We start from the raw sequence: 22,783 nt of genomic DNA on the forward strand, positions 1-22,783 counted from the left end.
GTCCCGGAGGGAACGATCCCTACGGAATGCCGTCAAGGGGGGTGAAGGGAAGATGTGTTTGGTGGTGGCATCATGCTGGAGTTGGCGGAAATGGCGGAGGATGATCCTTTGAATGCGGAGGCTGGTGGGGTGATAAGTGAGGACAAGGGGGACCCTATCATGTTTCTGGGAAGGAGGAGAAGGCGTGAGGGAGGATGCGCGGGATATGGGCCGGACACGGTTGAGGGCCCTGTCAACGACCGTGGATGGAAAACCTCGGTTAAGGAAGAAGGAGGACATGTCAGAGGAGCTATTTTTGAAGGTAGCGTCATCAGAACAGATGCGACGGAGGCGAAGGAACTGAGAGAATGGGATGGAGTCTTTACAGGAAGCGGGGTGTGAGGAGCTGTAGTCGAGGTAGCTGTGGGAGTCGGTAGGCTTGTAATGGATATTGGTGGACAGTCTATCATCAGAAATTGAGACAGAGAGGTCAAGGAAGGGAAGAGAAGTGTCAGAGATGGACCATGTGAAGATGATGGAGGGGTGGAGATTGGAAGCAAAATTAATAAATTTTTCCAGGTCCCGACGAGAGCATGAAGCAGCACCGAAGTAATCATCGATGTACCGGAGAAAGAGTTGTGGGAGGGGGCCGGAGTAGGACTGGAACAAGGAATGTTCCACATACCCCATAAAGAAATTGTTGATGTGACGTAAGGTGTCAGAGGAATCACGGATGTAGGTGGGAAGGGACTGGACAAGGGGAGAGAGAAGGGAGTCAAGATAACGAGAAATGAGTTCCGTGGGGCAGGAACAGGCTGACACGATCGGTCTGCCAAGACAGTTCTGTTTGTGGATTTTGGGTAGGAGGTAGAAGCGGGCCGTCCGAGGTTGGGCAACTATCAAGTTGGAAGCTGTGGGAGGAAGATCTCCAGAGGAGATGAGGTCAGTGACAGTCCTGGAAACAATGGCTTGATGTTCTGTGGTGGGGTCATGGTCCAGGGAGAGGTAGGAGGAAACGTCTGCGAGTTGACGCTCAGCCTCCGTGAGGTAGAGGTCAATGCGCCAGACAACAACAGTACCACCCTTGTCAGCGGGTTTGATGACAATGTTGGGGTTGGACCTGAGAGAACGGAGTGCAGTGAGTTCAGAGAGAGACAGATTAGAATGGGTGAGAGGAGCAGAGAAATTGAGACGGCTAATGTCACGCCGACAGTTCTCAATGAAAAGATCAAGAGAAGGTAAGAATCCAGAGGGAGGGGTCCAAGTGGAGGGAGAATATTGGAGGTGGGTAAAAGGATCCGTTGAACGGGGAGAGGACTCCTGCCCAAAGAAGTGAGCACGGAGACGAAGACGGCGGAAGAAGAGTTCAGCATCATGCCGAGCCCGAAATTCATTGAGATGAGGGCGTAAGGGTATGAAACTAAGTCCTTTGCTGAGCACTGAACGTTCAGCATCGGAGAGGGGAAGGTCAGGGGGTATAGTGAATACGCGGCTGGGGCTGGGATTGGAAGATGGGGTGAGGACGGAGGGACAAGCAGGGGTGGAGGGTCCCCGATGGGTGTTGGAGTCGATGAGTTGTTGGAGCTTGCGTTCCTTAGCACTTGAGAGAAAGAGAAAAAGTTTCTTGTTGAGGCGACGGATGAGGCGAAGAATAAAATGAAACTGGGGGCACGCGCAGCTTTGAAAAAGGGTGCGGCGGTGCTGCTGGAGGGAGAGGTCGAGTGTGTTCATATGGCGGCGCATGGCACTGAGTGTGGATCTCAGAATGCGACGGGAACAGCAGTCCGAGAAACGTTTTATGTCCCGGAGATACCTGTAATCCTGGGTGGGTTCGAAACAAGAGGGATGGAATTTCAGTTGAAATCCACGTGGGGTGAGTCGGAGACGGAGACAGTCACTGAGAAAGGAGATATGGCTGTGAAAGCGGGTTTTAGTAAACACCTTGTCAAACACCAGGAGAGAAATGGAAAGCAATGAAGGTGAGCAGGGCAGAAGAGACAGTCGGAAATCCTGTCGGAGGACAGAACCATACTTCTTCCAAGAGGGCATTTTTTTGAAGAGAGGTGGCAGTCAATCAAACACAAAGATAAAAACAAAAAGCTAAAAGCTACTGCGGATGCTGGAAATCCAAAACAAAATAAAAACAGAATTACCTGGAAAAACTCAGCAAGTCTGGCAGCATCGGCGGAGAAGAAATCAGTCAACGTTTCGAGCCCTCATGGCCCTTCAGCAGAACTGAAGCATAGTTTCAACAAGGGAGAAATATAAATTGGTTTAAGGTGGGTGGGGGGGATGAGACACATTGAGGGTGTGGTGTGAGCAGATAATCAAAAGATGTCAGAGACAAAAGGGTCAAAGAGGTGTTGAAGGTGGTGGTCTTTGTCTGAGAAAAGTGCTAATTAAGAATGCAAGACAGGATATTCAAAGTACAGCTCTAGTGGGGGTGGGGTGGAAAGACTAAAGGTTTTAGTTTTAGATTTAAAAATAATGGAAATAGGTGGGGAAAGAAGAATCTATATAAATTATTGGAAAAAAAAGGCGGGTGGGGGGGGAAAAGAAACGGGGTGGGGATGGGGGGAGGGGGGTTTAAGATCTAAAGTTGTTGAATTCAATATTCAGCCCAGAAGGCTGTAAAGTGCCTAGTCGGAACATGAGGTGCTGTTCCTCCAGTTTGCGTTGGGCTTCACTGGAACAATGCAGCAAGCATTTAAAGACCGCAGAATGCTGCAGTACAGAGGTAGCTGGGTGTCCTCGTATTTAATCACAAATGGTTAGCATGAAGTTACATTAATTAATTAGGAAGACAAATGGAATGCTGGCCTTTATTGCAAGGTGGATGGAGTATAAAATTAGGGAAGTCTTGTTAGAACTGTACAGGGTGTTGGTGAGATTATAGCTGGAGAACTGCGCACAGTTTTGATCTTACTTAAGGAGGGATATAATTGCACTGGAGGCAGTTCAGAGAAGGTTGATTCCTGGGATGAAGACATTGTCTTCTGAGAAAAGGTTGAGTATGTTGGGCCCAAACTCACTGGAGTTTATAAGAATGAGAGATGATCTTATTGAAACATATAGGATTCGAAGAGAGCTTGATAGGGTAGTGCCAAATGGATGTTTCCCCTTGTGGGTAAATCTAGAACCAGAGGGCACTGTTTCAAAGTAAAGGGTGTCCCATTTAAGATGGAGATGAAGAGGATTTTTTTCTCTCAGGAGGTCATTTGGAATTCTCTACCCTAGAGAGCAATGGAGGCTGGGTCATTGATTATATTCAAGACTGAGGTAACAGATTTTTGAGATCTCCAAGAGTTATGGGAGGCAGGCAGGAAAGTGGAGTCAAGGCCACAATCAGATTAGCCATGACCTTATCCAATGTCGGAGTAGCCTCGAGGGACCAAATGACCTACTCCTGTTCCTATTTCTTATGTTCTTATTATTGTGATAAATGATATGAAAGAAAGAAAGACTTGCATTTAAATAGCACCTTTCACAAGCACAGGATGTCACAAAGAGCTTTACGTTCATCAAAGTGTAGTTGCTATTGCAATGTAAGAAATGCGCGAGCCAGTTTGAATACAGAAAGTTCCCATAAACAATAATGTGATGATGAACAGATAATCTGTTTTGTTTTGTTGGTTGAGGGAAAAATATTGGCCTGCACACCAAGAGAACCTCTCCTATTCTTCTGCAAAATAGAGCCATGGGATTTTTACTCCCACTGCGAGGGCAGACAGGGCCTCAATTTAACACCTCATCTGAAAGACAGCATCTCTCACAGTGGAACACTCCATCAGTACTACACTGGAATGTCAGCCTTGATTTTTGTGCCCAAGTCCTGAAACTGAACTTGAACCCACTACATTCTAAATCAGAGGGAAGACTGCAGCCATGGTTAACACTTTGTCATGTGGATTTTATTTGTTAAATTGTAGAAGAGCACAACTGTAAAGTTAAGAGTTTTGAAAGAGTAAAGTTGTAAAGCATTAAATTGTACAAGAGCTGAGGGAAATGGCAGAGGCTTTCAGACCATTTGGTGGAGACCAATTTCAGGGCCATAAGGGACATTTGTTACAAGGCTCTCTTTCTGGTCACTGGTTCCAACATATTCCATGTGGATTCCACTTTTCATGTTTCGGTTCCAGTCATGATTACAGATATCTTTAAGAAATTCAGCATTCCTCTAAGCGCTGCTCTCACCGGATCCTGAGATCCACATTCAATGTCATGTAATGTCATATCCATTCTGTCAATCCCTCTCTTCAGTAGCACTGACTCATTCTATCTCAAAATTGTCTGGCCTGTAGTTCCATTTCATCTTTTGTCTCATGTCATGCTATACTAAAAACTTGATTTCTTCCTCTGGACACCAACACTACTCCAGATCCTTCTTCCCTTTCATCTCTGACCCCATACCTTCTTTTAATCTCACCCATGCTATATTTTCACAATTGCCTCTCACCTTCCCTCTTTGAAACTAACTACTCAGTCTTCAGCAAAGGCCTCAGCTTCATCCCCTTGTACCCCCACCTCAATGAATTTTTAACATGACACGACACTGAGCTCTTCTTCCATTGCCTTCACCAGCAGGTCCACTTCCTTGGCCCACTGCTTTCTTCCTGCACACAGACTCTTGCTCCATCTTCAGAATTGTTGTTCCATCTGGACCCCTCCCTCTGGCCTCTTACCCCCATTGAGAATGGTTGGTGTTGCATCAGCTATCTCAATTTCTCTGTTCCCTTTACTCACTCTAACTTACTTCCCTTTGAATCTGCAGCAATCCATTCTCTCGGGTCAAACGTTAACATTGTCACTAAACCTGATGACAGGTATGGTGCACTTGTTGTTCAGGAAACCAACTTCCACTGAACTGTGCCTGAACACCAACACTCTGGGCAGAATTTTCTGCCTGTCGGGTGGGCAGAGCGGGAATGGGCACGGACCCAATCGCCGCCTGCGATCGGGTCCACGCTGCCACTTTACGTGGGCGGGCCAATTAAGGCTCACCCAGCGTGAATCGCGGCTCCCGAGGACAGCGGGAGTGGGCAGGCGGCGGCGAGACTGCAATGACCACCGGGTCCAATGGCGACCCGGCGGCCTGTTTTAAATAGTTGCTGCAGCCTTTGAAAGGCTGTCAAACGTGGCCAGTGGAAGGGCTTCCCAGAAGGCTGCTGGTGAGCAAGCCAGGCAGGAGGGCAGGGCAGGGGGCCACTGTGCCCCTCATTTTTTGGACGATTGCCTTGCTGCCCCCATCGAGGAGGTGGCAGCACAGCAGGAGGTCCTTGTACCCCAGGAAGGGAGGAGGAGGCCCCCCCTACATGACCCAATGTGCCTGGGAGGAGATGGCGGAGGTGGTGAGTTCTCGCGATGTGGTGCGGCGCACCTGGATCCAGTGTCGCACGACCTGTTGCGCTCAGGAAAGGTGCGTACCATGTTGGCATTGGTTATTTAACCCAGCAGGTAGGCTTTCTCCCTGGTGTGCCCCCCATCTCCCCCAAGTCGAGTGTAGTGACTGCATTGAATCATTGACATGTACCCTTCGCTGGATGGGCCAGCAGATATTGCCAATGCCGAGGTCACCCTGAGGGTCGTGAAGAGATGGGTTCTGCTCCCGCAGCAAGTATACACTGTGACCCACATGACTGTTTTGGGGGCAACCTGGAGGAGCTGCACCTAGGCACAGTGCTGGAACTCCAGGACATGTCAAAGTCAGAGTGATGACATGCTGGGAGGGGAGCTTCAAGGTGGCGTGGCACTGATCGATCTGCTGCCCTCTGCGCTCCAAGTGCTTGCGCCTCCTTGCAATGGAAGGTTGGACCGTGTGGTCCCTAATGTGATATAGGCAGCATTTGGCCAAGGGGGTGGGGGACGGAGACAGGCCGAGCATCTTTGTGTAAGTGTGCGGCAGCAGCGGGGTGAGGAGACACTGAAGCCCTGTAATGTCCCACTCTGGTTGGGGTGGGCCGTCCACGAAGAGAGTCCAGGTACAAGTAGCACTAATCAATGCTCTTCTCTCCTTTTCAGGAGAAGAATGCACATAATGCCGCTGAGCGGACGAAGACTGGCGGCAGCCCGGCACAGCTGGCAATTCTCAGCCACTTCGAGCAGGAGGCCCTAGGTTTGGAGAGGCGCCATGTGCCCAGGTCCACCGGTATTGGTGAGGCTGGGGTGCTACGGGCAGGTATGTTTGCCCAGCACTGAGGTCACCATTGTTCTCCCAACAGTCATGGCAGTGCTGAATGTTCAATGATTGAAGTTTGCAACATGGCTTAACCATTGCTTGTGGAAGGATGACCACATAATGATCCGGGGGGCAGGGATGCACATTGACATCGTCTCTACGTTAACTAATCCAATGTCCTTGTTCTTCCTTTCAGTATCAATGAAGCAGGGCCGGGAGGAGGAGCAGCGGGGCCCCTTCTCACACCTGAGGACCCTGAAGTCTCACCAGCATCACACCATCTCTGCCAGGCAGGCACCAGCGCAGATACCAGCACCTCGGTGGGAATTAGAACATCGGCTAGTGTACCAGGGCACAGCAGTGAGGGCACTTCACAGTCGCTGCAGGAGCTGGCAGAGACAGAGGGTGCCCATGGCGCCAGCAGTTGAAGGACTGCAGGGGACCAGGCACACGCTCAGTTGGTGCATGATGATGTGTTTCTGGAGTGGTTCATGACACAGCAAATGCAGCCGGGTGCGCAGTAGCAAATGGTGGAGATACATGAGGCTATGCTTGGCTTGGTGTCCGTGGTGGAGGAGTCAATACGGACTATCGCTGAGGCAATGAGCCTCATGGCCGAGCACCACGCGTCCTCCATGAAGAGAGTAGTGATTCACATGGAGAGGCTCCTCTAGGAGACTAATCAGGGCTTCTTGGGGATGAGCAAGCCTTCACATCGACATTGACCTCAGCTGGTCAGTGCCAGTGTGGGAGATGGTGTGGGCACCAAGTTTCCCAGCTCAGTGCCCATCCATCCATGGTGAGCAGGGAGGTCCGAAGCGACCTCATGTTGGTGCAGTAGCTGCCTGTTGCCACTGCGGGCCCCTCTCAGGGCACTCTGGATGAGGGCGGCAGCTCCTCCGCCCCTCTGCCAGTGACTGCTGCATCCGGTGAGGCTGCAACGACTGGGGAGATGCCAGCTGTGGAACTGGCAGCTCCCTCCCAGGCAGGGCCAGCACAGGCTCCACGGGCCAGAGGATGACCGCCAAGGTCTTTGAGGCCAAAAGAACAGCAGAGTGAGCAGGCTGTCTCAGATGCCAGTCCCAGCGAGGGGGCAGTACCAAGATGTAGCACCCAAAAACATAAACATAAGGCACCTTAGGCACAGCACGGGTTTATCACTGGTGCTTTTGTGTTGGCCCGCAATGAGGTCTTTATGAGTTGGTGTGATTTTTAACACCTTTGTCATTTTGTTTTCTTAAGTTCCTTTGGTTGTAATATTAAATTCAGACATGTCACCATGGCTGAGGGTGCTTCTTTTTTTCTGCAGGTGGATGGTTTCCAAAAATGTTATGAGTGTTTTGTGGGACATTCAGCTTTATTAACAAGGCCCTTAGTTAATGTTCCCAACCAGGCAGATTTTGCACTTAGGTATCGAATATGAAGCCTGCAGCCCAGGCTTGTCCTCAAGGTCCATATGTGGTGTACTGGCTGAAGATTTGTTGGATTAAAGCCTCCAGGGTGTCCCTAACTCCCTGGAAAATGCCTGGGTCAGCAACTACCCCCTCAACATTTCCCTCTGCATGCTCATCCTTGGGACTCACTGCTGGACTCATCATGTGCAGCAGCAGCCACTGCATCTACATCTTCATCGTCCACAGCATCTCTCCTTTCCAGCGCAAGATTGTGGAGAGTGCAGCATGCAACCACTATCACTGAGACACGATCTGGGGAGTACTGGAGTGCGCCCCCTGAGCGGTCCAGGCATCGGAAGTGTATCTTGAGAAGACCGATGGTTCTCTCCACCACAGCCCTTGTGGAGGCATGGCTCCTATTGTACCGCTGCTCAGCTTCTGTTCTTGGATAGCAGAGAGGCGTCATGAGCCACCTTCTGAGGGGATAGCCCTTGTCACCCAGCGGCCATCCATCAAGCCGGGCTGGAGCACTGAAGAGCCCGGCACCTGGGAGTGTCTGAGGATGTAGGCGTCATAGGAGCTGCCTGGGTACCTTGCACAGACTTGTAGAATCTGCATCCTGTGATCACATACTATCTGCATGTTCATGGAGTGGAAACCCTTCCTGTTGACGAAGGCACCGGGCTCACCTGCTGGCGCCTTGATGGCCACATGTGTGCAGTCTATTGCACCTTTGACGCGGGGGAAGCCAGCAATGGCCGTGAAGCCTCTGGCTCGCTGTGCCTGACTTGCCTGGTCGCAGCGGAAGTGGATGAAGTTCAATGCACGCCTGAACAGAGCGTCTGTAACCTGCTTGACACAAGTGTGGACAGCTGATTGGGAGACACCACAAAGATCACCCACCGACCCCTGGAAGGAGCCAGAGGCATAGAAGTTGAGGGCAGCTGTGACCTTTAGAGCCATTGGCATGGGGTGTCCACCCACACAGTTGGCGGTGATCTCAGGGCCAATCATCTGACGGATATAGTTGACTGTCTCCCTTGAGAGATGGAGCCTCCTTCGGCTCTGCACCTCAGTCATATTGAGGTAGCTGCTTCACTGCCTGTATACCCTGGCAGCAGGATAGTGGCATCTTCTGCGGCCCCTTCCACCTTGGACTACCTCTGTGCCCTGCGCCCCTTGTGCCTACGCCTGTCCTCCCAAATGCTGAATGTGCACTTTTGGCCCCCTCCCCCTTCTAGCCCTCCTTTCCTCCTCAGAGGAGGTGCCTCCAGTGGAGAGTTCAGCTCCCATTCCCAGGCTAATGGAAGGCTTCCTAAAACATGCAAGCCCAAAAAAAGATTCCTCATTGCAGAGTGCTGACCTGAAGGTTGTGAGCCCAGACCAAGATGCTGGTATGCAGATCACACAGGCAAGTATCAGTGACTTTGAAAAAACAATATTTGACAGAGCACACTTGCGACCCCACTGAGCCCTCTTATCCCGTCCGTGAATGAGGTTTATTCAAATGTGTCCTACCTGCCTGCCTGTTGTGCCCGTGCGCCGACCCAAAGATTGCATGGGCACCAAAAAATCACCGTTGATTGGTGCCTCAAGGGCCTTAATTGGCCCGTTAATTAATGGCGGATGCGCATCGGAGATCATTGTGCGCCCACCCAACAAAATATCGTGATGGCGCGCAGTGACGTCGGGACGCTCGCCTGACGTCACCGCACGTCATTTTACTCGCGGGCGGGCAGGGCCCGCCCCCACATGCCAACTGGAAAATTCTGGCTTCTGAACCTTGCCCTACCTCTCCTTGGACCAATCTCACCGCAGAACATCAATCCATAGTTTCCAAGGCTGTCAATTACCCCATCACCTTTGGCGAACTTTCCTCCATGGTCACAACCTCACTGTCCCTCAACCCGGTGCAGCTCTCATCTACCTCCTTCCCCACATTCACCTATAGGACTGGCTTGGTGGACACTTTGTTTCAGTCTGTTCTTGAACCACACAACTGATTTCTTTCTACCTTGATTATTTCTTCTCCCCTTGTCCAGTCTTTTCTCACATGCATCTGTGACTCTTCCGACACCCTCTGCCACTTTTGACAGTTTCCAGGCTCTGTCCATCCCATTTTCGTATGAAAGATAAGATCATAAGAAATAGGAGTCAGAGTCGGTCATTCAGCCCCTTGAGCTTGCTCCGCCATTTTATAAGATCATGGTTGATACGATCATAGACTCAACTCCACTTCGCTGCCTGACACACCTGTAATTCAAGAATCTGTCTATCTCAGCTTTGTATAAATTCAATCACTCAGCCTTCACCGCTCTGTGGGGTAGAGAATTCCAACGACTCATGTCCCTCTGAGGGAGAACATTCCTCCTCCCTTTATTCTGAAACTATGGCCCCTAGTTCTAAATTTTCCAATGAGGGGAAAAATTCTCTCAGCATTTACTCTGCCATGCCACCTCAGAATATTACGTGTTTCAAGGAGATCACCGCTCATTCTTTTAAACTCCAAGTATAGGTCCAATCTGATCAACATTTCCTCATTAGAGAACCTCTTCAACCCAGAAAATAACCTAGTGAACCTTCTCTGAACTGTCTCCAATGCAAGTGTATACATCCCTCCTTAAATAAAGAGATCAAAACTACGCAGTACTCTTAAGTGTGGCCTCACCAACACCCTGTGCAGTTGTAGCAAGATTTCCCTTATTTTTAAAAATTTATTCATAGGATGTGGGCTTTGCTGGCTGGGCCAGCATTCATTGCCCACCCCTAGTTGCCCTTGAGAAGATGGTGGTAAGCTGCCTTCTTAAACTGCTGCAGTCCATGTGGTGTACGTACACCCACAGTGCTGTTAGGAAGGGAGTTCCAGGATTTTGACCCAGCGATAGTGAAGGAATGGCAGTATATTCCCAAATCAGGGTGGCGAGTGACTTGGAGCAGAACTTACAGGTGGTGGTGTTCCCATCTATCTGCTGCCCTTGTCCTTCTAGGTGGTAGTGGTCATGGGTTTGGAAGGTGATGTCTAAGTCTTGGTGCATTCCTGCAGTGCATCTTATAGATGGTACACACTGCTGCCACTGTGTGTTGGTGGTGGAAGGAGTGAATGTTTGTGGATGTGGTGCCAATCAAGTGGACTGCTTTGTCCTGGACGGTGTCCAGCTTCTTCAGTGTTGTGGGAGCTGCACTCATCCAAGCAATTGGGGAGTATTCCATCACACTCCTGACTTGTGCCTTATAGATGGTGAACAGGGTTTGGGGAGTCAGGAGATGAGTTACTCATCACACAATTCCTAGCCTCTGACCTACTCTTGTAGCCACAGTATTTATATGGCTAGTCCAGTTCAGTTTCTGGTCAATGGTAACTCCCAGGATGTTGATAGCAGGGGATTCAGTGATGGTAATGCCATTGAACGTCAAGGGGCAATGGTTGGATTCTCTCTTGTTGGAGATGGTCATTATCTGACACTTGTGTGCCGCGAGTGTTACTTGCCACTTATCAGCCCAAGCCTGGATATTGTCCAGGTCTTGCTGCATTTGGATATGGGCTGCTTCAGTATCTGAGGAGTCGTGAATGGTGCTGAACATTGTGCAATCAGCAGCGAACATCCCCACTTCTGACCTTGTGATGGAAGGAAAGTCATTGATGAAGCAGCTGAAGATGTTTGGGCCTAGGACACTACCCTGAGGAACTCCTGCAGTGATGTCCTGGAGCTGAGATGACTGACCTCCAACAACCACAACCATCTTCTTTTGTGCTAAGTATGACTCCAACCAGTGGCGAGTTTTCCCCCTGGTTCCCATTGACTCCAGTTTTGCTAGAGCTCCTTGATGCCACACTCGATCAAATGCTGCCTTGATGTCAAGTGCAGTCACTCTCACCTCACCTTGGGAGTTCAGCCCTTTTGTCCATGTTTGAACCAAGGCTGTAATGAGGTCAGGAGCTGGATGGTTCTGGCGGATGCAAACTGGGCATCATTGAGCAGATTATTGCTAAGCAAATGCCGCTTGATAGCACTGTTGATGACGCCTTCCATTAATTTACTGATGATCGAGAGTAGACTGATGGGGTGATAATTGGTCGGGTTGCATTTGTTCAGCTTTTTGTGTACAGGACATACCTGGGCAATTTTCCACATAGCCGGGTGGGTCCCAGTGTTGTAGCTGTACTGGAACACCTTGGCTAGGGGCGCGGCAAATTCTGGAGCACAAATCTTCAGTACTATTGCCGGAATATTTTCAGGGCCCATAGCCTTTGCAGTATCCAGTGCCTTCAGCTGTTTCTTGATATCATGTGAAGTGAATCAAATTGGCTGAAGACTGGCATCTGTGACGCTGGGCACCTCTGGAGGAGGCCAAGATGGATCATCCACTCAGCACTTCTGGCTGAAGATTGCTGCGAATGCTTTAGCCTTATTGTTTGCACTGATGTGCTGTGCTCTTCCATCGTTGAGAATGGGGATATTTATGGAGATATTTCTTAACTCTCAACAAAGATATGTTCCATTGAGAAAAAAAGACTCTACAAGAAGGATGTACCATCTATAGCTAACTTAGGAAGTTAAGGATAGCAAGTTGAACAACAAGATGTACAATGCTGCAATTAATTGTAGGCTATAAGATTGGGAAACATTTAGAAATCAGCAAAGGATGGCGAAGAAAGATGAGAGAAAGTTAGGAAGAAATATCAAAGACAATAAAAGTTTCTACAAATATATAAAAAGGAAGAGAATAGTAAAGTAAAAGTTGATGCCTTAGAAGTTGAGACAGGGAATTAATAATGGGAACCAAGATAATGGTAAAGACTTTGAACAAAGATTTTGTATCTGTCTTCATGGTAGAAGTCACAAAAAGCATCCTAAGAATAGTGGAAAATCAAGGGGAAAAAGGGAAGGAAGAACTTAAAACAATCACTATCACTAGAGAGAAAATGCTAGGTAAACTACTGGATCTAAAGGCTCGCAAGTCCCCTGGACCTATTCATTACTTACTTAATATTTTACATTTTAACCTATTTTTCCTGTCCACTGTAACCACCTCTGGCTTGATACACTTTTAATTGCCTTTATTTAAGTTTAAAACACTAGTTTCAGACCCATGTTTCTCACCCTCAAACAATGTAAAATTCTATCATGTTATGATCACTCTTACCTAGATTATCCTTCACGTGAGGTAATTTATTAATCATGTCTCATTACAGATTACCAGGTCTAAAATAGTCTGATTGATTCCAGGACATATTGTTCTAAGAAACTTTCCCAAATACATTCTATGAACTTATCCTCAAGACTGCATTTGCCAATTTGATTCATTCAATCAATAGGAGGAATAAAATTTCTCATAATTATTGCAGTACCTTTTTTATAAGCCCCCATTATTTCTTGATTTATACTCTAATCTACAGAACAGCTATTGTTAGGGGACCTATAAACCACCCCTACCAGTGACTTCTTTCCTTTGCTTTTTTTATCTCAACCCAAACTAATTCTGCATCTTGATCTTCTGAGCCACGATCATTTTTCACTACTATACTCATCTCATCCTTCATTAAAAGATCTCTACCTCCTTTTCTTAAGTTCCATCCATCTGAAATGTGAACTACCCTTGAATATTCACTTCCCAGCCCTGGTCACTTTGCAACAATAACTCTGTGACGGCTATTATACAATGTTCATTTATGTCTATCTGTGCTATCAATTCATACATTTTGTTACAAATGCTGCATGCATTCAGAAAAGTACTCTGTCTTTTACTGTGTTTCCCCATGCTGACCCGAGTTGCTGATGCACTCTTATGTTTGTACAATTTATCCCTTTCAATCACCCTCTTGCTATCTTTACCCATATCACAACCTTGCCTTGTCCTTTCTCACTAACTGTATAAATCTCCCCTCACGTGAACCCTCCTCCCACTATTTAGTTTAAATTCCTTGCTACAGCCCTAGTTATCAGATTTGCCAGAACCTTGGTGCTAGCGTGGTTCAAGTGAACGCCATCCCAATCATTCTTACCAATATTCCAGGGGAGGAAAGCTTAATTGGCACAAAAAGAGCAAAATATAAATAAATACTTATTAGCTGAAGCAATGTTAGTTGGTGGCAGTAATAAAATATTAGCTACTCCACCATTGAAAGCATGTAGTTCTTTTAACTGATTAACCAAGCACATGCATACACCCAACAACTGTTTGACAAGAGATAGGTTAAGGTGCAGTCCAGATGCAAACAAAACAAATAAAACAACTAAAAACCAGTTTAGAAACAGGTAATACTTCTTTTAAATCTACTTCAAGTCATGGAACATCTACGGAAAACAATTAGATAACATTAAGTAATAGTACTTTCACATTCCAGATTCAGATTGAAAAAGAGAAACCAGATAGCTAGCAAAAATGGGTTTTCTTAATGTTGGAAAGCTTTGGCAAATATCAAAGTCCACAGAGAAGGACACCACCAAGGTTGAAAAGCACAGGAGAGAAAAGGTAAATGAATTGGAAGAACTACAATTGGCTTCAGCATCCATATGCTTGGCAGTGAAAAACAAAACCATCAGGGTTGCTACTTCTGGTAGACCATAAAAATAAACTTGGCAGATTGAATGAATATCAAGCATTGTACACTGCAATCTAATTGTGGGACTAAACTGATTTATACACAGAATCAAGGATACCAACAATGAGTTAGAGACTAGAATCTAATCGAGTAATTCAATTGTGTTTTTGAAGGAAATAATGGACACCTGGGACTAAGTTAAAGGCTAGAATCTATTCAAAGAGTTCAGGTGGTTTATATATAGAATAAACTATATGCAGAAGTGGGTTATGTCTAGAATTCAATTGAAAATTTTGTTTGGTTTATAAAGAACATCACAATGAGTTGAATTTAATCAAGGAGTTCAAATTCTTTAACTAATAGTCTTTATACACCACACAATAATAATGCAGTCTATAGGTTATAGAATACAAATAGTCTGATCAAAAGATCAGTCTTTCACATTCATCAATTTTCTTCTCTTTACCTGTACTGGATGAATAATAAAAGTAGAAAATAACCAATCAAGCTACATAGAACCAAAATTCTCTCAATCATATTATAGGTTTAGTTCTTACTAGATATAACTGTTGTGATAATTCCTTACCTTCCAGAATTAACAATACAATGCGCACACAATCAAATCATTCACAAAGAAACCCACAATCAGCCGTAAACATCTCCATCCACCTATGTTGTGGATGTTGTCCCTCCCCACGTAAAATTGACAATCTTGACCTCAGATACACTGCCTTGGATAACAAACACCATTGTCTGGTACAGTCTCCAGCTACTCCATCCTCCTTGGCTCACCTTGTTGTGTCCCAGCAGACAGCCGTTTTAAAGGGACTGTACATAGGAGGGATCCTCAGCTGTAGTCAGTGTAAAATGGAAGCAGGATTGCCAAACTTATTTTGTATAGTTCCTGTAGTTGAAGACAGAAAGGAGAGGTAGAAAAAGGAAGAGAGGAGGCAGCAAACAGGTTGACAGTGAGGGGAAGTTTTGTTTTGTCACTACTTACTCTTAGGGAGAATGATTGGGAATAATGTGGAGCTGATAGATGGTTAATGATGGGAGGACTGCAATTGCAGCAAAAGTGAAGGAAGTAAATGGACTAATTGGATAGTTGAAAGGGGAAGAGCTGTGGGTTGATATAGGGATAAGAGCACAGTCAAAGCAATAGCAGGAAGAAGTGCAGGAGATTATAGCGACAGGAAATGATCATCTGAAGAACATATTTTCCCCTTACCCTCCATCCCAAAAGCTGCCTGCAGCTGTTGGCTCCCCTTTCCACCATACTTTGTTAGCCACCAAACAGGAAAGAGCAAAGCAAAAGAGGGAAGCGAAAGCAGAGGAGGACAAGAGAAGCAAAAAGTAAGTTAGGGAGACAAGAGAAGATAAAGAGAAAGCAGAAGAGAGAGAGAGAGAGAGAGAGCAAAAGCAACAACATTAAAATAATATGACAGATGGATAAGATTGAGACCATATTCTGCACATATAATAACAGTATACAGGTTAAATAAAAGACAGTGTTTGTTATACAATAGTAGCAACCGTCTTATAATAGGCTCTGATGAAAGGTCACCAATACAAAAGCAACATACTAGGATGCTGGAAATCTGAAATAAAAACAAAAAATGCTGGATATACTCAACAGGTCTGGCAGCATCTGTAGGGAGAAGCAGGGTTAACCTTTAATGTTGACATAATCTTCCATCAGAGCTTTCATCACAGATGCTGCCTGACCTGCTGAGTATTTCCAGCATTTTTTTTGTTTATTTTTTTATTTCTGATGAAAGATTATCTGTTTAACTCTTCAGTCATGTTGCCTAACCTGCTGAGTGTTTTCCAGCATTTTCTGTTTTTATCTTTTTTAAAGTGTAAGCCTTGACTCAGTGGTAACATGTTTACCTCTTTAATTTTGTTTTGCACTTCCCCCATCCCCCACCACCGTGTGTCTGTTTCACTGCATCTTATTATTTTCAGAGGGAGGCTAAGAATTAATCTGATTGCTATGTCTATCAACATAATCTTTTATTGAAGATTTATTTTACTTTAAATAGGGTGTTTCTGATTTCACTAGAAATACTGAACATAGGTCACATCACAAACAGCTTTACAGTGTTTATACAAATAGAAATTCATATATTATATGGTAATTATTGTGAGGCAGTTATGGAGCCTCCAAAGATGGGACCATATGTCACAGATATAGCCCCCTTGTGTTATGTGGCCTAACAGTGACTCCAAATCCCCATGGAGCCTCACCAATTATAAATTTATTTTTGATATGTCTTTGTTTTTTTTTCATTTGTCACCTCTCTCTCTCATATTATCTTCTCAGTTCCTGTCCCTTTGCTGACATCTCTTCCCTGGTTATATTTTATACATTGGCTCTCTTCTCTCTGCATATGTCTGATTTCAAATTGTCTCCTATCCCTCATAACAAGTCACCGCACTCCAAAAGTAACTCAGTTGGAGGCATTTGTTTGTAATGTGGCATCCATGTAAGTATTATATAATGATTATCCCTTACCATCTGCCTCCCCCACTCTAGACTAGCCATTTGCCCCATAGTTGTCCTGTTCAATATTCGTTTTTGCTCCATATGTTTATTTCTCTTTCACACCTTCTCAATCCTTTCCAATCCTTTCCTTTAAAGCTTTATTCACGCCTTCTCTATAGATGTCGCTGTTTTACATTCTTTCCAGCACTTTTTTTCCCCTTCTCTCTTCCACCCCCTTCCTCCCCCGAGCCTGTAATATTTCAGATTCCTGTCTCTGATCTCTTTCCGGCTATGTGTGTATGTGCTGTTTCCTTTGGGCTCGGCTGTGCCTTTCGACCGTGTCGATTCCACTTGGTCTAAAACTGACAAAAGAAAAAGAGGGGATTATATATAATATATAACATATATATGTATGTGTGTTTGTATGTATGCGTGTAGATATATATAATATATATATATATAGAGTACTCAGCCATCTTCAGTGCGTTTGCCAGTACAACCGAGGATTTGACAGCCAGGGGAAGAACGTCCAGACATCCAGGAAACAGGCTAGGATCCAACACCGCATCATTGGAGCAATTTCCACTGGCATTTCTTTCCACGTTTAATTGTACGAATATGTGTTAGAGGAGGGAACCCCAGTATCCGCTCACTTGTACCCTGGCCAGCAGGAGACCGATTTACTGCGAAAAATTAAGGCAGGGGGAAGGGACAGTTTATAATTCTATTTAAAATACGTGTTTTTATTTTCGTTGCCGTTCGATCGAATCGGGTTTATTTACTTTCCTCAAATTTAAAACAACCTCTTGGATGATGCTCTGAAGATGTCAGTGTCCAGGGTCGGTTTTCCAAACGGATTTTTGCTGGAAGATGGGAGGATGGAGGCAGAAGTTAGCAGGATCATCCGAAACTTGGAGCTGGGGACTGTCATGACTCTGTACTATCAGAAAAAATCCCAGCGACCGGAGAGGAAAACTTTTCAGATTAAACTAGAAACCAGGCAGATCACCTGGTGCAGGTCGTGCGACAAGATCGAAGGCGAAAGTAAGTGAAACAAAGAAACACTTGGAATGTTAATAAGATGTTGAGTAACAGGTAATCTCAGGTACCCAGCCGGCTGAGGGCTGAGATGGAACCACCATCGCCAGATGACCTAACTATGCATTCCAGAGTAGGACAGATGCAAACTTTACATTGCTTGGCTTCTCTATCTTACATTTTTTGCGTGTTTACGGTTGCTGATATTGGAAAGCCGACTGAATCATATATCTTGACGAGAAACTATGTTCAGGGCGAAATGAAATAGATATTATAGCCAGTTCAATATGTTTGTGTGTTAGTAAATATATGTTCAACACCATATTATGATCACTGTTAAAATAACTATCAATTTGTTTCTCCTGTGAAGAGATACTGGGGGTTTATTCTTAATTAATTTTTTAAACAGTAAATGACTTTAAGCCATTAATTACGCTTGCAATACAGTGACTTCCAGCTGTCCAATTTGTAACAGCAGTCATCTGATTTCAATCCATAGTATGTTTTTGTTGGATGACAGAGGATGGGTTTTAATTTTTTTCAATTAACACAAACTTGGAAAGATTGTAGCTCTAACCTTGTGGATCCCAATAGGCTTTAGAATTCCTTTTTTTTTGATTAGGTCCACAATACTGATTTAGATTTCTCTCCTCTTCTGTAAGGTTCAACTCTTGTTGAAGTATAGGTCCAAGATGCAATGATTTCCCGTTTGGTACCTCACCCCAAAGGCCATTCTTCAATATAGGCCTATTTAGTTAATGTGAGCAGTGCATTTGAGCACTGAGCTCAGCTAATTCAAGACAACTGGAAGAGTCAAACCATTTACAACACAGAAACAGGCTGTTCAGCACAACAGATCCAAGCCGGTGTTTCTGCTCTACACAAGCATCCTCCTACCCTTCTTCATCTATCAGCATTAACATATCCTTCTATTCCTTTCTCTCTCATGTGGTTATCTAGCTTCCCCTTAAGTGCATCTAAGCTACTCAGCTCAACTACTCCTTGCGGTAGCAAGTTCCACTTTTAATCACACATGGTTTTGCCTGAATTGCTTATTGGACTTATCAGTGACTAGCTTATGATTATGGCCCCTCATTTTGGTCTCCCCCACAAACTGTGCATACAGCTCAGCTATCATTAGATAGACTTGCCAGGCAATTGAGAGAACTGGGTGCATATTTCTGAAGCGTTTTCTCTTCCATTTGGTAACCAATTACAGCATGTGTTCTGGTTTTGCCTGCAACAGGCAGGGAGTTTGCCTGGGGCCAAACGTGATTACAGATTGAAATGTTCTAAATAAAACTGAAGCCACTTGGTACATAAGTAGTAGTCACATAAGTAGTTTGCAAACTCATCCATAGAAGTTATTTGATTAATTAGCTAATTCTTTATGATTGATATATATCAAAGCACTGTTTCATGGAGCAATGAAATGGAATCTGGGGCTAGAAGAATTCCACTTACTAGTTAGCCAGCAGTGGATTACTGTCAGCATTTATTGGGCTAAGAAATAATGTAACCTCCCAGCTGACACGTAACATTCATATACTTATACCTCCTTTTCATCCTCAGTATATTCCTACCTTTGTTCCCAATCTTCCCCACTAAGATATTGGTCCTGGCCCAGTTAAGATGCACCTGTCCAGCTTATACAGGTTCCGCCTCCCCAAAAACAGGTTCTAATGCCCAATTATACTAAAGTCTTCCCTCCTGTACCATCTGTCCAGCCACACATTCAGCTGCAGTCTGACTCTTCCTTGGAACTTCAGAAGGTTTCCGAAGAAGAGTCATACGGACTCGAAACGTTCACTCTGTTTCTCTCTCCGCAGATGCTGCCAGACCAGCTGGGTTTTTTGCTGTTTTGATTTCAGATCTCCAGAATCTGCAGGATTTTACTTTTATTACACATTCAGCTGCACTATTCTTCTATTTCTATACTCACTAGTGCATGGCAGCTGGGGTAATCTGAAGATTACTACCTTTGAGGTTCTACTTTTAAAATGTTTTCCCAGCTCCCTGAAATCTGCCTGCAGGACTTCATCCCTCTTCCTACCAGTGTCATTGATATGGATATGGATCATGACTTCTGAGCATTCACTGTTCCTCCTCAGAATGTTCACAGCAGCTTAGTGACATCTTTGACTCTGGCACTAGGGGAGCAACATATCATCCTGGAGTCAGATCTGCAAGCAGAGAAATACCTGTCTGGTCCCCTAATTATTGAATCTCCTGTCACTTTTGCTTTCATCGCCGTCTCCTCCCCACCCTTGTACGGTTGTGCCACTCAATGTGCTGTGTGGTTCTGGCTATGATCTTTACATGAATCATCACCCTCACTAGTATTCAGAACTAAATATTGGTTAGAGATCAGGACCCACTCAGGGCACTTCTGCAGTATACGTCTGCTCCTCCTTGACTGCCTGGCAGTCACCCATTCTGCCTACACTAAGATGATAAAAAATAGGAGCAGGAGTAGGCCATTTGGCCCATCAATTAGTCAATAAGGTCATGGCTGATTTTATTGTGGCCTCTACTTTCCTGCCTGCCCCTCTAACTCTTGACTCCCTTGCCAATCAAAAATCTGTGTAACTCAGCCTTGGATATATTCAGTGATCCAGCCTCCACTGCTCACTTGGGAAGAGAATTCCAAAGTCTAATGGCCCTCTGAGAGAAAAAATATCTCCTCATCTCAGTTTGAAATGGGAGCCCCCTTATTTTCAAACTGTGCCCCCTAGTCTAGACTCCCCCACAAGGGCAAACATCCTCCCACCCTGTCAAGTCCCCTCAGAATCTTATATGTTTCAATAAGATCGCCTCTCATTCTTCTAAACTCCAATCAGTATCGGCCTAATGTGCTTAACTTCTCCTCATTAGACAAACCCTTCATCCCAGGGTTTAGCCGAGTGAACTGTCTCTGAACTGCTTCCAATGCAATAATATCCCTCCTTAAGTAAGAAGACCAAAACTGTACACAGTACTCCAGATGCTGTCTTAAGCTGCCACGTGACCGCCTCTAGAAGAATGCTATCCATGTAGCTCCAGGCCTACAGTGATGCCAACTGCTGCTCAAGCTCTGAATCCCAGAGCTTGAGCTCCTCCAACTGACCACACTTCCTGTACGTGTGTTTGTCCAGGACATAAGAAGTGTCCTGGAGTTCCCATATGGAATAGGATGTTCATTTGACGGCACTGAAATGCCCTGCCATGTCTCTATTTATTGGACTAACTAAACACAAATAAACTAAAGACTTATTAAATAAAACACAGTCACCAGCTACTCACCAATTAACAGCTTCCCTTAAGCTGATTTAACTGTTCATTTTTTTCAACCTTGTTCCCTGATGCTCGTGCTCCAACTACTCTGCTGCCCAGGCTGTAAACACCTTCTTTACCTTCAGGCTGTTGGGGAGAGTTTAAACCAGCTTGGTCGGGGAATGGGAGCCTGACCGCAGATTCAGAAGGAAGAGAAACAAAGCTTAAAATAGAAGTTAGAAAATTGGTAAGCGGGTTTGGAAGGTAAAGGAAACATAAGCTAGAAAATAGACAACAAAGGAGCTGTTCAGTGATTTTGCTGTATGTACTTCAATGTAAGGAGCCTTTTGAATAAGGCAGATGAGCTAATGGCATAAATGGACACTTGGAAGTATGATACAGTAGCTATTACTGAACCTTGGCTGTATAATGTAGACCCCTAGTCAGAGGGAGATAGAGGAGCAAATAGGTATGTAAATCTCTGAGAAGTGCAGAAATAACATGGCCGTAATAGTAATTTTCAACTGTCCTGGTGTTAACTGGGATAAAGTCAGTCTGAAAGGCATAGAGGGTATAGGGTTCTTAAAATGCATTCCAGAGAAGCTTTTTAGTCAGTCAGTCCTGGGCCAACTCTACAAAAGAAGGGGGAACTCTGAACTTAGTTTTAGGGGAAGAAGCCGGGGAGGTGAAAGGGGTATCAATGAGAGAGCACTTTAGTGGTAATGATCGTAATTCAATTAGATGAAAAAGAATATGGATAAATGAAGAGTATAAGCTTTGGATTGGGGAAAGACCAATTTTACTAAGCTGAGATGTGATTTGACAAAAATGGACTGGAAACACTACTTGAAAGTAAAGCAGTGTCAGAGCAGTGGGAGGCATTCAAGGAGGAGATAAAGAAGGTTCATGAAAAATATGTTTCCAAAAAGAAAAAGGGTGGGACTCCCAACTCTGGATCCCTCAGATGTTAAAGAGCGATAGAATAAGATAAGGCAGAATGTGGCTGCGAGAAGCTCAATACTGCAGAAAGCCTGGAGAAGTGTAGAAAGTGCAGGGGAGAAATTTAAAAATAAATTAGGAACGCAAAGAGAGAGCATAAAAAAATATTGGCAAGTAAAATCAAGGAAAGCCAAAAGATATTTCATAAATGCTTAACGAGTAAGAGGATAACTAAGGAAAGAATAAGGCCGATTAGAGACCAAAAAGGTAACTTGCATGTGGAGGCAGAGGACATGGATCTGGTTTTTAATGAATGCTTTGCATCTGTTTTCATAAAAGAGGCGGATGAAGCAGACATTGTAGTAGGGAGGAAGAGTGCAAAATACTACATTGGGTAAATATAGTGAGGGAGAAAATATTAAGGTGTTTAGCATTCTTAAAATTGAATAAATCTCTAGGCTCAGGTGAATTGTATCCCAGGTTACTAAGGTAAGCAAGGGAAGAAGTAGTACAAGTTCTGACCACCATTTTCCAATCTTCTCTGGCTACAGTCATGGTGCCAGAAGACTGGAAGACTGCTAACACTGTGAAGGAAGGAACAGCCCAAATAATTTCAGGCCAGTCAGTCTAACCTTGGTGGTTGGAAAATTACTGGAAACTTGACTAAATTTTTTGAGGAGGTAACAAGGGGGATCAATGAGGGTAATGCATTTGATATCTTTTTTATTCACTCACGGGATGTGGGCTTCGCTTCGCTGGCTGAGCCAGCATTTATTGTCCATCCCTAGTTGCCCTTGAGAAGGTGGTGGTGACAACTGAGTGGCTTGTTAGGCTATTTCAGATGGCATTTTTAAGAGTCAACCAGATTGCTGTGGGTCTGGAGTCACATGTAGGCCAGACCAAGTAAGGACGGCAGATTTCCTTCCCTAAAGGACATAGATTTTAACAAGGCTTTTAACAAGGTCCCAAATGGCAGA

The 22,783-nt window shown here is 45.1% G+C and overlaps 1 protein-coding gene across 2 annotated transcripts in view; it reads left to right on the top strand.

The window, feature by feature from the left end:
- The first annotated feature begins 17,252 nt into the window (after positions 1-17,252).
- Positions 17,253-22,783, top strand: part of LOC144679942 (1-phosphatidylinositol 4,5-bisphosphate phosphodiesterase gamma-1-like) — a 249,940-nt gene continuing 244,409 nt past the window's right edge. For both annotated transcript variants that reach the window (XM_078540932.1, XM_078540933.1), the window contains exon 1: positions 17,253-17,621. In XM_078540932.1, the coding sequence (XP_078397058.1) occupies positions 17,402-17,621 (220 nt within the window). In that variant the 5' untranslated portion in view covers positions 17,253-17,401. The remainder of the gene's footprint in view (positions 17,622-22,783) is intronic.

The sequence above is a fragment of the Cetorhinus maximus genome, chromosome 4 (genome assembly GCF_964194155.1).
Source record: "Cetorhinus maximus chromosome 4, sCetMax3.hap1.1, whole genome shotgun sequence".
Lineage (NCBI taxonomy): Eukaryota > Metazoa > Chordata > Chondrichthyes > Lamniformes > Cetorhinidae > Cetorhinus > Cetorhinus maximus.